The sequence below is a fragment of the Gallus gallus genome, chromosome 4 (genome assembly GCF_016699485.2).
Source record: "Gallus gallus isolate bGalGal1 chromosome 4, bGalGal1.mat.broiler.GRCg7b, whole genome shotgun sequence".
In the NCBI taxonomy this organism is placed as follows: Eukaryota; Metazoa; Chordata; class Aves; order Galliformes; family Phasianidae; genus Gallus; species Gallus gallus.
The window spans coordinates 30,782,258-30,796,910 of NC_052535.1; the positions used below are offsets into that span (position 1 = coordinate 30,782,258).

Sequence of the window (14,653 nt, forward strand, 5' to 3'; positions counted from 1 at the left end):
GTTGTTCTGGGACAGCTGTTGTTCACGTGTGGAAGCACAACAGCTGCATTTCTGTCATGCTGCCTGGCATCTAGCAACTGTCTGGCTTCCTGCGTAGCATTATTTTCCCAAGAGCTATATACAACTAGCCCACAAGCCAAATAAAATTCTAGTCTCTGTTTCAGACATAGCTTGTTAATTCATCCTGGTTTTGCCAAAACATGTGTGGCTTCTAAGCAGTCCTGGCTGACTGGATGTCAGAAGCACTGTACTCTTGCTGACATGTGCTCCTGCTGAAATGGGCAGCAGGCTGTTCCCTGCCATCTCCCACCAGATATTTTAGGTCCAGGTGGTGAACAGAGACAAGATTTTTAACAATGACTACTGGACTTGGTTACTCAAGTTGAGTAAGTCAACTTAAACTTCTGGGTGACTCAAGTCACCCAGAAAATGCCCATTTTTCTTTGGGGAGTATGAATTCAGTCTACCCTCTCCCTTTTCCAGGGCTCCTGCTGGGCACTCAGACACCAGCCTCCTGCCCAAGATTAGCTGTCGCTTGTGAGATTTTTAAATGTGTCTATGGTAGTTTCTACAACTTCAGTGCAAAAGACCACACACCTTCCCTTTGTAGAGTACTTGAGGGGCTCTGTGATGAGTAGATGACACACCACTTACTGCCATTCCGCAGACAATTCGGTAGTTGGCAGACCTCCGGTTAGGAATGATTGCACCAGTGTTTTATTAGCTCTCAGAAAATATATAGCAGAGAAGAGGCAGTGCAGGCTCCTGCACAGTCTGTCTGTGCTCTGACCCCTTGGGCAAGAGGCTGCATTGCTTTTACAGCCAGTACTTAACCTTTCTGCTGAGACTTGTCAACAAGGAAACCAATTAGCAGCAGATATGATGGCGGATGATATAATGCAGATGTCTGTCTGTTATGGACACAATTGATATATTTTAACACAACATATATTTTAAAGCATAGCTCTGCATTAATGACACCATCTCTCACAAAAAATCAGTCTCTACAGTTGTGTTAAAGAATATATTTTTTGAGGTTTTTCAAAGTCTTTGTCTTAGGCCCTGCTCTGCTGGACTTGTGCTGACTGTGACAAGTGCAGGATTATAAGAACTAATTCCTCTGGAAAAAAAAATCCACTTTTACTGTTTTGCCAAAGAGGTTGTGGATGCCCTATCCCTGGAGGTGTTCAAGGCCAGGTTGGATGGGGCCCTGGGCAGCCTGGTCTGGAGTTAGATATGGAGGTTGGTGGCCCTGCCTGTGGCAGGCGGGGTTGGGGCTTGATGATCCTTGAGGTCCCTTCCAACCCGGGCCATTCTGTGATTCTATGATCTTTAATTTTACATGGGTGGTATATTCAAAATATAAAATATGTATATTATATAAAAAATATAAAAACATCAATATGCATATTGAAAGCAGGGCAGTCATTGCCATCTGAAGTGGATCCAGATGCAAACTGAGCTGTTTTCTCTATACATACAAATGTATATTGGTTTATATGTCAGAAAAAAGAACAGTTCAGGGAAACCTGATTTAACTGATTAAAATTGTGCAGGTCACATTAAAAAGGTAATATCACACCTCCTCTAAAGGACAGTGGCTTTGTCATGTAAGTAAGTATGTAATATTGCCTCTGTTTGGGTACAGGTAGAGTTCCTCTGTCAGAAATATGTTGGGCTGGGGGCTGGAGGCTGTGCTTTTAAGGGGACAGTTGATAGTTGGGTTGAGGTTTGACCTGATCATTTTTAGAAAAGTTCACAGTAAGATTCAATAGCTGGAGCTTCTTCTAAAGGACTTAACTGCCAGCTGGCTCAGTATATAGGCAGAACAATTCAATTCTCTGCTCTGTCCATTCCTAGCAGTGCATGCTGGAACATGTGGTGACACAGGGACGCGCTCACTTCCTGAGGCAGCCATGTCCCCTTTTCTTGGCCAGCCAAGATTCTCTTTGACTCACTCGCTACACGTTCTTTGCTTGTTTGGACTGAACATTTGAACCAACATCTTAAACCATTTTCTTATTGCTGAACAGTCAATCATTTACAACAGAATTTGCAATTACTGTTTTAAAACGGTCAAGATACAATCAGGGCTTGGTAGATTAATCTCTGAGAAATCCTTCAAAATCAAGCCAGACAATTTGCATGACTGATAAATAATTGTTAGGATAACTATGTGTAAAGCACAGGAAAAAAAAAAGAAAAAAAAACTCCAAACCAACCCGGAACAACCCAAAGCATTGCTTTTACGTTTCCTTTTACAGATCAGCAAGAGAAAGACTATCATCTCTTCTTGAACAAGACTTACTGTCCTCACGTCAAAGCTAGAGAAGCCTTCTCATCGTATAACAGCAAAAGGAGGAAAAGTGGATTCAATGTGAGCTGTTAGCTGCACTGCATATTCTACAAGGTACTGATAGGAAGCCTGAAAATTAGTACTCTAACCCAGTAGAAAAACAAGAATTTTTCAGCTCATTAGACCTTCATACAGCAGCCCCAACTGAGGGCAAAAGACAATCCAAATACATTTAATGCTAACATTAATTTATTTGAGGATAGTTTTTATCTAGTGCAAACTTAGATTCCACCCCCCCCCCCCCCCCCCCCTCACTTAGTATTTACAAATGCATTCTTTTAAGATGTTAGGTATTTCTCCATGTTCGCTGGGACCTTTGCTTAAGCAGAGCTTTCCTTTACCATTTGAACTGTTAATAATATCTTCCTTCTTTTCCATGCATCTTGTCTTGTAGGAGTATACTTTCCCTCCCCCACATCAAGCCTAAAATCTGTTTAAGGTGATATTAGAGGAAGAAAAAGCAAAAAGAAACAAGGGGTATAGCCAACCTTTTTAATTAGAGTATATTGTACTTCCAAACTGGATACACTAGAAATTGGCAATGCAACATAAGATGCAAAGGAATATACCAGTTACTGTCAAAATGACCCTGTACAGCCTTATAATGCAAAAAGCTTTATACAATACAAACTTTAATAATGTACACAGACCTTGACAGAATGATATTTGAACATAATACACCAAGTAAAAAAATACAGAAGAAAGAAAAAAGTGCTGAGAACTTTAACTGAAGTACTGAATGGAAAAACACACTAGCCTTCATTGAAGAATGCATAGGGATAAACTATTATGAAATTAGCTTTATGGTGGGGGGAATTTTTCAGAACTGTTGGTCTTTAATAGGTAGGGGATATCTCCGGAACACATTCCTTTCTTTAGTCTTGAACTGCAAACCAATTATGTTAATATGCATGAGCTCTGATAAATACTGTATTTTTTTTCTTAAAAAAATAAAAACCTCCTAACACACTTTTCCTTACAGAGAAAACTTCTATGACGTACCAGAAAGAATGAATTTATCCTTTCCAAAGTGCTAAACAAACTTCCCAGGTATATTAGACATTACTATGTCAGGTACTGGTACAGTGGAACGTTGTTGAACATGTGGCATTCGTGTGCTGACAGCTCATTCTTGGAACTTCCAGCCTTATTTATATTGCAGTTTGGTTTACAGAAAGCATCCTAGTAATATTCGTACTTCCTCCTAGACAGCTGTACTTTCCCTGTTGGTTTGAAAAAAAAGCTTTTTGCTTTGGAAGTGTTTGCTTTACTATGGTGGGGTCAGAGATATATGCATCGAGTGTATTTTATAGGACTGGTATAGTTTCTGGGTGCAGATTGCATATTTCAGGCTGTTGAGATACTCAGTTGTTTATGTTTTGTGTATTTACTAATACACCACTTTCTATTTTGTCTGTACTCCCAGGGGGGTTACCAGGAGTTCCGATGGCAAAGAGGGCCCTGAGTTGTGTTGTTACTAGAATTTTTATATTTACTTTGGAACAGATGGCTTTTCTCTACCGCACAGACAGGCAGAACTGCCATATGCTCAGTAGAACCAAAATTTTCTGCTGGAATGTAAACAAAATGGTGGGACTTCTCTGCCCTTTAATTCATTATTCCAAATAATAACCTGCTCCTATTTTGGATGTTTCCCCTTTGTAAATAGCTTTGAGGATGTTAAACAGGAGTGCATAAATGAGGACGTCCTCCCTGAACAGGAAGACTTTGGTCATGCCTGTGGAGAGTGTTTGGCCATCTCAGTGCAAAACAAATGTAGGAATCTTCCACATAAATAAAACGATGCAAGTTCTGCATAAAAACAAAACAAAACAAAAACCTCTACATAAGCTTCATTTAAAAAATGAAGAAGATTGAGATTGTTTCTGTGTGTGTGTGTGTGTGTGTGTGTGTGTGTGTGGCTCAGAGCCTTTGTGGACCAGAAATGCCTTCCTGAACCAGGATATTGCGTTACTGCTGTCCAAACAAGGGGCTGGCTCCAACTGGCCTGCTGAGCTCCCTCCTTTCCACAGCACCCTGCAGAAGAAGTTGCTTTGGAACAGCATGAGAGTGGGTAAGTAAGTAGCACATCAGATGTGATCCAGCGCATCGCTTACAATGGCTTGGCCAAGAGAAAGAGAAGGACTGAAAAAAGTGAGGAGGTCAGACATCTCCAATACCTGCTGGTGAAAGACAGCAAGATCTAATTCCAAGAGACACCATGGAGAACAGCAATCCAGTAAGAAAGTATTCCTGTAAGTCCTGTGATAATTTTGAAATGTTTCATATTTTATATTTCCAATTTTAATGCAGAGGATTTTTCATCCTGATCTTTAGATAAGTTGTCTAAGGAACAAATCAATTAACAGACAGTTTCTCTTCTTTCACATCACTGTTGTCATTTTGAGATTAACAAAGGTTATACAACCACTCTGCATTTGCTTCTTCCTGCAATAAAGTGCCACATATAACATGTCATTTTTAATGACCACAAAGTAAGAGCATTAAATAAGTACAAAGTTAGCTTCCTAGCAGTGTATGCTCTATCAGCCATTAACAGAAAGGAATAAAGTATTACTAACAATGTGGAGGGTATTGATAGGACCGTAGAATCTGCAAGTACAATTGAAATAGTGAGGATATAAAAGAGAACTGTATCTTTCAAACAGTTTCTTTTTTATAGCTTTATATTTCAAAGTTATTGGTACCTTTTCAAATATACAGTCTTATTACTTTCATCCTGTAGAATCTTTTTTTTTTTGCAACTGAGAAACAAACTAGTGCAAGACTAAAGCACTGTGCAAATCTGCCTTTTTTTTTTTTTTAGTCTGAGTATTTATACCCAGAATTTATCCATACCCTTTGTAAAATCCCCTTTGTTGGATTTTTTTTTTCCACCATAGATTTCTCGTTATACAAGTTGTTCCTGCAAACTAAAAGGTAACCACTGCATAATACAGCATATATGTATCTATATATAATATTTTATATGTCCTTTTAAAACAAAAGATGTATGCTATGACCCAGACTCAGGTGTCTGTTACACCTGTGTAACAGCTAAGAAGAAATGAGCCTGCTGTGTGAGTGTGTACACTGCACATGCACATGTGGGTGTACACACACACACATTTTCATTGTTATACTCTCATCCTGCAGTGCTGAAAGCCACTTCTTCCTTATCAGCTCTACCCAAAATCTTCAAACCTTGACAACTCAATACAAGGCATCAAACAACTAAATGATGCTGCATGCAGCACTGAAATAATGACACCAGTCAACCCCAGACCAAGAGTTACTCCCGCCCCAACTCTACAGTTCAGGGGGATACAGAGGGAAGGGAGGGAACGAGTGTGCTCAAGGGAGAAAAATAACAGATAAATAAACCAGTATAAGGGATGTGCAAAAGCAGTGTCATGGCACGCTTACAGACTCTCTTTCACACACCCACACGCACACAAAGACAAAGAAAAAAAAAATAATGCATCAATATGAAATCTTACAAGCGCTGATTGCCAGTAAGGACACTCTTTTTCAGCTTAACAAGACAAAATATTTTCTTAGATAAGAGTACTGGGAACATGCTGAAGGTAGAAGTATGCAGTAGGTCACCTCTTGAAGATTTAATAAAGCAGCTTTCATGTCAATGCAATAAGTATACACAGAGCCATTTTCTAAACCTTACTACTGATATAGTACAAATGTTCATTACCTCTTCGGTTTACGGTTTGCAGCAATGTATACCTGCTGGGTTTGTTGGGGTATTTTTGGTACAGAATGTAACTGCCCTCAGACAGTTTCTGCCCTTTCTGTTAGTCCAAGGTAGGCAAGGAAGGAGTGTTTAGGTGAAGAGGCACCTCCCGGTGCAGTCTGAGGTGTGGGTGGATGGAATGTGAGACTGTAGTGGTTTTTGGGGAAAAACATTGTTAGAGGAATAAGGTGGGCAAACTCTGAGTTCCAGTATTTATCAAAGCACAGGGAAGTGCCATTGATGGCCAAGGCTTTCACTGCCAAGTTTGGTTCTGCCCCACTGCTGTGTGCAGCTGACATAGCCACTGTTTGCAGAGCCTGGGAGGCAGACATAACTGAGAGGGGTGACAAGAGGTTTCTGGAGCTGTTCACTGGTAGGAGCGGACTGGCTTCCTTAGAGGCTGAATACTGGCCCTTCTTCTCCTCTTCAGAACAGTCCCCATTCTGGTGCTTCTTCACGTGGCGGCTGAAAACAAAAGGGTGGGTAGTCTTGAACAGGCACTCGTCGCAGCTGAAAGTCTGGCGTGGAGCATGCTTCAGTTTCTTGTGCAAGTTGAGATTGTCTTTGCGTTTGCAGCTGTAGCTGCACTGGTCACAGTGAAAAGGGCGCTCACCAGTGTGGACACGCACGTGTTCTATCAGCTTGTTGGCGGTCTTGGACAGGTAGCCACACTGGTCACACTTGTAATGGTTGCCAAGGCGGTGTTCTCGGATGTGCATCTCCAGCTCCAGCTGATTTGCTTTCACTGTCTGGCAGATCCGACATTTGTACTCCATCTTGTAGTGAGTCTTCAGGTGGCACTCCATTGCTGCAGGGCGGTTAGTGGAGTAGATGCAGAATGGGCACCTGGCACAGAGAAAAGAGAAGTCACATGGCTTGAAGTTCTGCGTTCCCAGGTTAACCCTCTCATTCAGCCCATCTCTGCCCTACTAAAGCAGGAAAAAAGGCACTTAGTCCTCCCTGTTTGGTCTCTTTATTATGTTTGGTTCATCTTGACATCTGTCTCTACTTAGAGTATGTTTGCCCACTTAATGGCAGTAGAGCTCGCTCATTCCTAGGAAGGCACCAAAGGAGCATCCCCTTAATCTTCTGGCTTACCTTTGTGGGGCAGGTTCTGCAAAGCAGGCCAGGTTGTGCAGTGGGTGACTGATTCACAGGTACTTTGGGTAACGACATTCCTAGTGTTTGCACAAAGTCACTTTTGCCATTTTCTCCATTCAGAAGTGGTTTAAAGAGAGTGTTTACAGATGAGTATGAAAGCAGCTGTTTAAGTAAAGATGGAATAAACTTGTAATACCGTATGTACAGCAAAAGCTTAGGAAATTCCTTTTATGTGACTTTGAACAATAAGCTTGCTGGGTATCCGGCTAGAAACAGCTGAAAGTTGGCTTATTAAGATGATTTGTAGGGATTCCCATTGCTGGGAGATGAGCTAGTCTGTGCTCGGCAATGCTTGCCTACAGCTGCCTCTGCCACGGCAGGAATTGTTCCAATGTGGGAACAGGATGTGGGCTCTGCTTACTCACAGCAGAAAGCTTCCGGACCAGGTTGAACATGGTAAAGGGCCTCACCCCTGGTTCCTGGACCAGGAAGGGCTGAGAGGGCTGGAGGAGGGAGCCTTGGAAGCTGGGAAAGAAGGCTGAGCTGACTAAGCCTGGACACAATCAAGACTAAAATGCCCCAGATTCTACTTGATGTGGCTTGGAGGAAGTTGGTGAAGACAGCTACCCACCCAGAATATCTGCTGTGTTAAACAAAGCGTACTGGCTTCCAGATCTAGCTTGTGAGCTAGAAGAGCAAGTCTAGGTAAAAAGGCACAACTAATTCACCAGGCTACTGTCTTACAGATGTCTCCCTTGCCAGCTGATCTGCATTCACCATTTAGCCGCTCTGCCAATTATGCTCTGTCATTTAAGGTAATTTCTAAGCTGATATCCTCTCACTTTGTTTTCACTCACTACAACTGATTGCACTTGCAGGTTCAATTTTATCTTGCTACTGATGGAGAGATCTTTGAGTGAGTGCAGCAAATAACAAAGGAGGACAAACAAACAGAAGTAAAATATCCAGACACTTTTCCTGATGCAGCACCAAGTACTCTGATCCAGAGAGGGAACCTGGCACTGAGGCTGCTAAAGTGGTTAGCTCTACTGCAACAGAGAACTCAGCCGTCTATGCGCACATACCTCTCCTGAGCTGGGTGCTCTCTGGATCAGAATCTCAGATTTTGATCTGGAACTGGAGGAATCATGTTTTTTTTTTCTCTTCCCCCACAGCAAACAGGAAACAGAAAAATACAATTTACTTAGATCTCTTCAGGCTCTTCTGGATGCCTTAAAAAAAAAAAAAATCAGAGCTTTTTCTTAGATGCAGCTTTGAAGGTACCTAATTATTACTTGAGTCGGGCAGGAATAACTTATGTAGACTGAGAAGCCCATTCTGTCGGGAAGGTCTGAGTCATAGGTCATGATTTTTCCTCAGTAAATAGAATAGATTCTGTGCAGCTTAAACCCAGAGTGCATGAGATCACTGGCCTGTGCATCCAAAACAGACATCCCATCGTTCTGGCACACTGCTTGTTTCCTAGCCTGGTCTTATTCCCAGATTCAGTCATCGTATCTCAATTGATCACAGATTCAAATTTGGGAAACTACAGAGCTGCAGAACAAGACACTGCCTAGCAAATAGAACCAGTTTTCACAAACCTCAGTGCAAACTGATAGAGCTACTCATGGTAACGTTAGATGTGGTTGCGCTAGTTACTTGACAGTTACAGTGCACTGAAAACATTAGTTTCATTAGCAAGAGCAATGCAAGCAGGGAGGCCTGTGCTGGGCTTGAAGTGGCTCCAGCCTCTTTTCCTGCAGCAGCTGGAACAAATGGAGACCAGGGCATACATCTTGCATACCACCACATTGCCTGCACACAGGGAGCAAGCACATGGCCCCACCAATCACCCCTCTCCTCAGGGGTCCAACTTTGACATTGCTCTACGAACAGATCTTGAAGGACAGCACCTTAGCCAAAGACAGACTTTTTTTTTCTTAAAAGAGTATACTGCTTGCTACACATTAATTTATAGTGATTATTCCAAGCATGCAAAGAAAGGCAGTAAAGGATCAAAATAGTTAGTTGCTGAGGAGGGCTGACTTTGCATTAGAATCTACAAGGATTACAAAGCAACTGAGAGGTCTGATTTTGAGAAGCCAACTCCATTCTTAGTTGCACAGATTGGACAGGATTTAGATTCTTTGAGCTAGGTGCAGAACAGAGAATGTGGTGCATGCTCTCCTTTGCTCTAATGCCTTCAAAATGCCTCTTAGTTGGACCGCACCTCCGTGCTGTACTGCCTCATTCTCTTAGGACCCATCACCTTCTTTCTCCTCTTTGACTTGAAATGGGAAAGGCCACACTTTGTTAAGATCTACAACTAGGGGAAACTACATATATTACTATTTACTATAATGGTGCAAACCCCTGTTAAGGCAACTCTGAAGGACTGGGCTTTTATTATCTAAATAACAGAAGCCCCAAATCTGGATTCTCAGACATTTTACTAACCCTTTCTAATTGACTTCCTTTTGTCCTGTCCCCACAATAATAGAGGTGCTTAACACAGTAAAAGTTTGTGTACTTGCTTTCCTTACTTGAGCCCACCAGTGGGGACAGTGTGGCATTTCTTGTGCTCCAATAATTGCTCGGGTGTCTTCATGAACTTGTGGCACACATCACACTCAAACATCCGTGTGATCAGGTGGATTTGCAGATGGCGCTCAAACATATTTTTTGTTTTGCAGACAAAGTTACAGAAAACGCATTCAAAGCCTGAAAAATGAAAAAAAGGAAAAAGCATTCCTGATAACTGTGGCCGGATCTACTGATAGAAGGTGACAGTTTGTATTTGCTTAATGGGGTTTTTACCTTTCTCTGACTTCTCTTCAGTATTCAGTGAGGTCTGAGTACCAGGCACTACAGAAATGACCAGCAGGTTGTTTGAACCCTTGTTTTTTGGAGAAATATCTGCATCTTCTTTGCTGTTAGCAGAGTCACTGAGTGCTGACAGTGAAGATGAAGATGGACTGTTAGAGTCACTGGGTGTCTTCCTCTCCTCAGCTGAAAAATTGGAATTAGGAGCAATAGCTAGTACAGCAGGCTAGATGCAATCTCAGTAATCCTGTTTTAGATTTCAGGATGAGTGTCACTTAAAGTTAATTCAGACTTACTTTCAAAAATGTCTGAAAGCAACCGGTCGGTTAGGGAAGCATGTCATAATTTCATAATTCATAATCCTTCCATTTTATAAGTGTTTATAGTAGTATATCCTAGAACGTATTCTGTCTGGAATGGCAGTGAAAGGAAGCATGCAATTCTATCACATTATCAGGCCAAAAAAAAAAAAAAAAATCCCAAGCACACACGTTGATTAGCTCAGACAATCAAGAACTTGTCACTGAGAAAGAAAGTGAAGTTCTCACAAGTGGAGGTTGGGGTGCTGCTGATGGCATAGTTTATTAGCGTTCCAAACTAAACTTCCACCACCTTTCTGCTTATATCTGTCCACTGAATAGCTCTGACAGGAAGGGTAAAGGAGAAAAATCACACTCAGTGTACTGAGGATGCAGCCTCAATAATGACTGTGTGGTCTTGAGATGTATCTGTTGTTGCTAGGAACTCTCATTGAATATTAAGTGAAAAAAACAACAAAACATATTTAACTGGATCTAAAGCTGCAGCACTCCAGCGTTGCCTTATGTGTGCAATAAATGTATGAAGTCTGAATCCCAAATGGTATCACACACTAGAAATGAGCAAGAGTGAGAGTTCTCATATAAGCCTAGTCTGGTATTTTCTGCTGTGAGCCAAAGAATCAGGATGGGCAAATTATTTCTTCCCATCTATGTCACGCTTTATTCAGAGCTCTGTTAAAAACAGACTTCACTAAAATGTCATATTATCTATGTGATAAAGTAAGTCCTCCGACTGAGGCCTCTGCAATCAGCACTATGTACCTAGCTAAAAACTCATGAGTGGCACCTTTAAGTCTAGAAAAAAAATGTAGGAACGTGCTAATGAAATCTGATGACCCATGCTGTCAATAGGAAGGATGACTGGGATATCATACAGAAAGACTCACTGACCTTGGGGACTGGAGTAATAAAAATGGAATGAAATTTAATAGTACAGACTACAAGGTTATGACCTGGAGGGCCAGTAACAAGAATTTTTTGCTACAAATGAGGAGTGCTTAAGTTGGAAACAGTCAAGGAAAACAAAATAAAAAAAGAAGTTGAGCAGAACACAGGATGAATATGAGCTATCAGCATGTTAAAGTCTCCAAGGGAGGTAAATATGATCACAGAATATTACTGTGTGAGTTATTCCCAGTAGCTTCTGCTGTTTTACTTTGCCACCACCACTAATTCCAACTAAATATACCACATACAGCTATAGTTGTGTATGCCAAGAATGGGAATCTAACAAGAACGCACACAGTGAAGGATCGGTACTTTGAGAAGAGTATTTCACGTAAGAAAAGGCTCAATGAACGTTTAGATGGGAGAGGGTTGTTCTCCAGAAATACAGGGAGGGAATAAATACTGTGGGAGGGGAGAAAAATGTGGAGGGAGGTGGGCTGATGTTTCAGACTGAAGGCAGTTCTGGCAGAAAAGAATGTGTGTGAGTCCTGATTATTAATAAGATGCGTGCTGGGAATTTTAAAAAGGTACCTCATCTTTAATACCAGAAAATCTGCAGCTATCTGTCTGTGGGGATAGCTGGTCCAAAACAATTCTACTTGCCTGAAGACATATGCCAAGAGCCTTACAAACAGGCCTTTTATTGCTCAGTAACCTTACAGGCTAGGGACTGGAGGCAAGTGACCCAGAAAACCTATTGTGTCTTTTTCCCCCAATACCTGCCATACGTGTAAGCATTTGGTGGGATCTCCTGCTGAATGGCTCAATTTGACAGAGTGAATGAACAACAGATAATTAAAAGATAAGCTTTAAGAGACAAGCAGCATCTCCAATATTTTAGCCACAACAGGAAGATACATTCAAGTACAGCTCTTTTTTGAGCTCTGATGCAAACTTTTCACATAGCTACAGATGGCATTTCTCCATCTACATGTGGAGATGGATGAAAGAATGGGGTAAAGACAGTGTGAGTGCAGGGAGATGGGAGCAGAGTTGGAGTGCTGAAAGCTACACTGGCACAAAAATCTGTGAGGGCATTCCAATAATTTAACTTACTTATACAGTTGTAAGCACAAACATTCCCCTCTCTTTTCACCCTTCCTATCTTCCCAGTTTTACCCTTGGTAAGACACAGAGAGCAATTTAATAATGGGAAAATTGTGCTGGATGCAGTTCAGCTTCAGAACTGTCAATGCAATTATTAGTAGTTTGTGACAGCAAAATTCTTCTGCTTGGTGTTATAAAAGAAATCAACTGAAAGCATTCTAATTTTCTTCTCCTTAAATTATGCCAGGGTTCACTAGTTGGACTAAGCGTATGGAGCTTGTTTGAAAACTTCTGTTCTTATCTTTGGCTATTACTTGACTAAGAACAGGACCAGGGATAAGACACAGGACTTATTCTGGTACTGAATATAAAGTTACATTTAAAGTATTTCTGAGTCACAGCATCAAAGAAACATCAACAGGAAACTCCGAACACACCAAGAGCAAAGCTCAGTATATTGCGTGTTATAACCTTAAAGCCAGATATGCACAGATAGCGCTCACAGTTGCCTTATCATCACTGAGGGCAAATCAGGATTTTGATGAAACAGTAAATCAGTCAGAAAAACAAACAATGTATGTTAACTTCAGCAAGGGAGGAGATTTGAGGGACATGGGGAAGGAAGGTGAAGTAGCCCTTCATTTGTCCTCTGCGCTTGAAAACTGATCTGTACTAGCAGACTATTTGCCTGGCTTCACTTCAGCTTTGAGAGATCAGGCCTTAATTAGCAAGCGTTTCAGTGAAAGTAAAGAGAGTGCTTATGAGAAGTGTGAAGGTTGCACCTAAAAAGCAGGGAAGAGAGAGATCACTGCAGCTGGGAGATGGGGATCATCACCTGTGTGCTTGCTGTTGACATGAGCCTTCATATCTGCCTCTTCCATGGTGACAAAATCGCATGCTGTGCAGCAAATCGAGAACATCCACTGCTCCTTATCCACGTGGAGGGACATATGACTGACAAACTGGACATTCATCTCCGTCTCAAACCCACACACGTGACAGCTGCAAGCAGAAGGGAATTCAAGTGTAAGAAGCATTAAAAAATAGAGTACAAACAGAAGCATATTATCCTTCTCTCCATTTTGCAAAAAAAAACCAAACCTCACTGCACAGTTCTCTTCCTCACTGCTGAACGTTCATTGGAAAATTCTTTGTCTGCTGAATTGCTTTTAAACTGATGGCCACGCCAATGTGATTAAGGGCAGGCACAATGCAACAATCCTGTACATGCTATAATGATGCTAGATAATCATAAAGTTAATTAAAAACTACAGATTCCAGATGCTGCACATCACCTAGCTGATTCCTTTGGGCAATAAGAGGCACTGCAGCTTTGCCAAGACGTTTAGTATGGCTGATACACTGACAAACGGAAAGCGTGCTGCACACTCCAGGAGTTATTTTCAAGCTCTGGAATGGTTCCCATGCCAAACTGGGATCTTGTGCAAAACTGCCTGGCAGTTTCAGTGTAAGCAAGTAAAAATGGGTTCAAACATTTCTTATGCTTGACTGGAAAATAGCAGTCATCAGCCATGCAAATAATTAACAGGCAGACAGATTTCACAGCCAGTGCATAAACAGAGTGATATTGAGAAGCAATGGAAGGGACCCTTTAACTTTCTGTGCAGTCCTCCTCTCGTTTTGTTTAGGCCATCAAGATTTAAAGCAAGCTAAGAACATTTTAAAAGATGTATCCTCTGGGGGACTACTTTGCTTCCCCAGGGGGATGGATGAGATAATCTAAGCCAGGAGGATTTTTATTTTTTTTTACTTACATGATTTTATAATTATATCTGCTTGAAGCACTCTGACTGAAACTGAGAATGATTTTGTACTCTGATGGCCGCTAGGGTGCATAGCACAGTTTGCAGAACACACAGCACTACATACAAAGAGGAGAATGCCCAAATAGCCATTTCATCTGGGCAATTCCTTTCAGTTTCTCTGTCTCATTCTCCTAAAAGTCTTTTTTCACAATACTGGTCACAATGTATATACCTCTAGCAAATGCAAAAATGTGTATGTGGAGATCATAATTATTTTAATACATTACTCTTTCATTTCATAGATTTGGTTGAAAACAGTAGAGCTAACAGTGCTTTAGATTTGCCATGAATCTGTGTCAACAGTGGGAAGTTCCCAAGCGCAAAACTTAAAAGTTAGAGAGGCTTCTAGGAGTCCATTCGCCTTACAGAACCATTAAAAAACAACATCAACAACAAAACCACACATGCCAGAGAACTCTGTCCTTCCCAGTGACTATCCAAGCCAAACAGCACAAGGCAGCCAGCTAGTTTTTCTGTTCAG

At 41.4% G+C, this 14,653-nt stretch overlaps 1 protein-coding gene across 17 annotated transcripts in view; it reads right to left on the minus strand.

Annotated features, from left to right (window-relative positions):
- Nucleotides 1–2,834: 2,834 nt before the first annotated feature.
- ZNF827 (zinc finger protein 827) overlaps nt 2,835–14,653 on the minus strand; it is a 184,825-nt gene continuing 173,006 nt past the window's right edge. For 7 of the 17 annotated variants that reach the window (XM_040700277.2, XM_040700278.2, XM_015276711.4 and 4 more), the window contains 4 exons: nt 13,182–13,348; nt 10,026–10,217; nt 9,752–9,929; nt 2,835–6,950 (listed from right to left, as the gene is read on the minus strand). In XM_040700277.2, coding sequence (XP_040556211.1) covers nt 6,143–6,950; nt 9,752–9,929; nt 10,026–10,217; nt 13,182–13,348 — 1,345 coding nt within the window. In that variant the 3' untranslated portion in view covers nt 2,835–6,142. Of the gene's footprint in view, nt 8,438–9,738; nt 9,930–10,025; nt 10,218–13,181; nt 13,349–14,653 lie in introns of all 17 variants that reach the window. The other 10 variants (XR_003074803.2, XR_006939043.1, XR_006939044.1 and 7 more) reach the window with 10 other exon arrangements.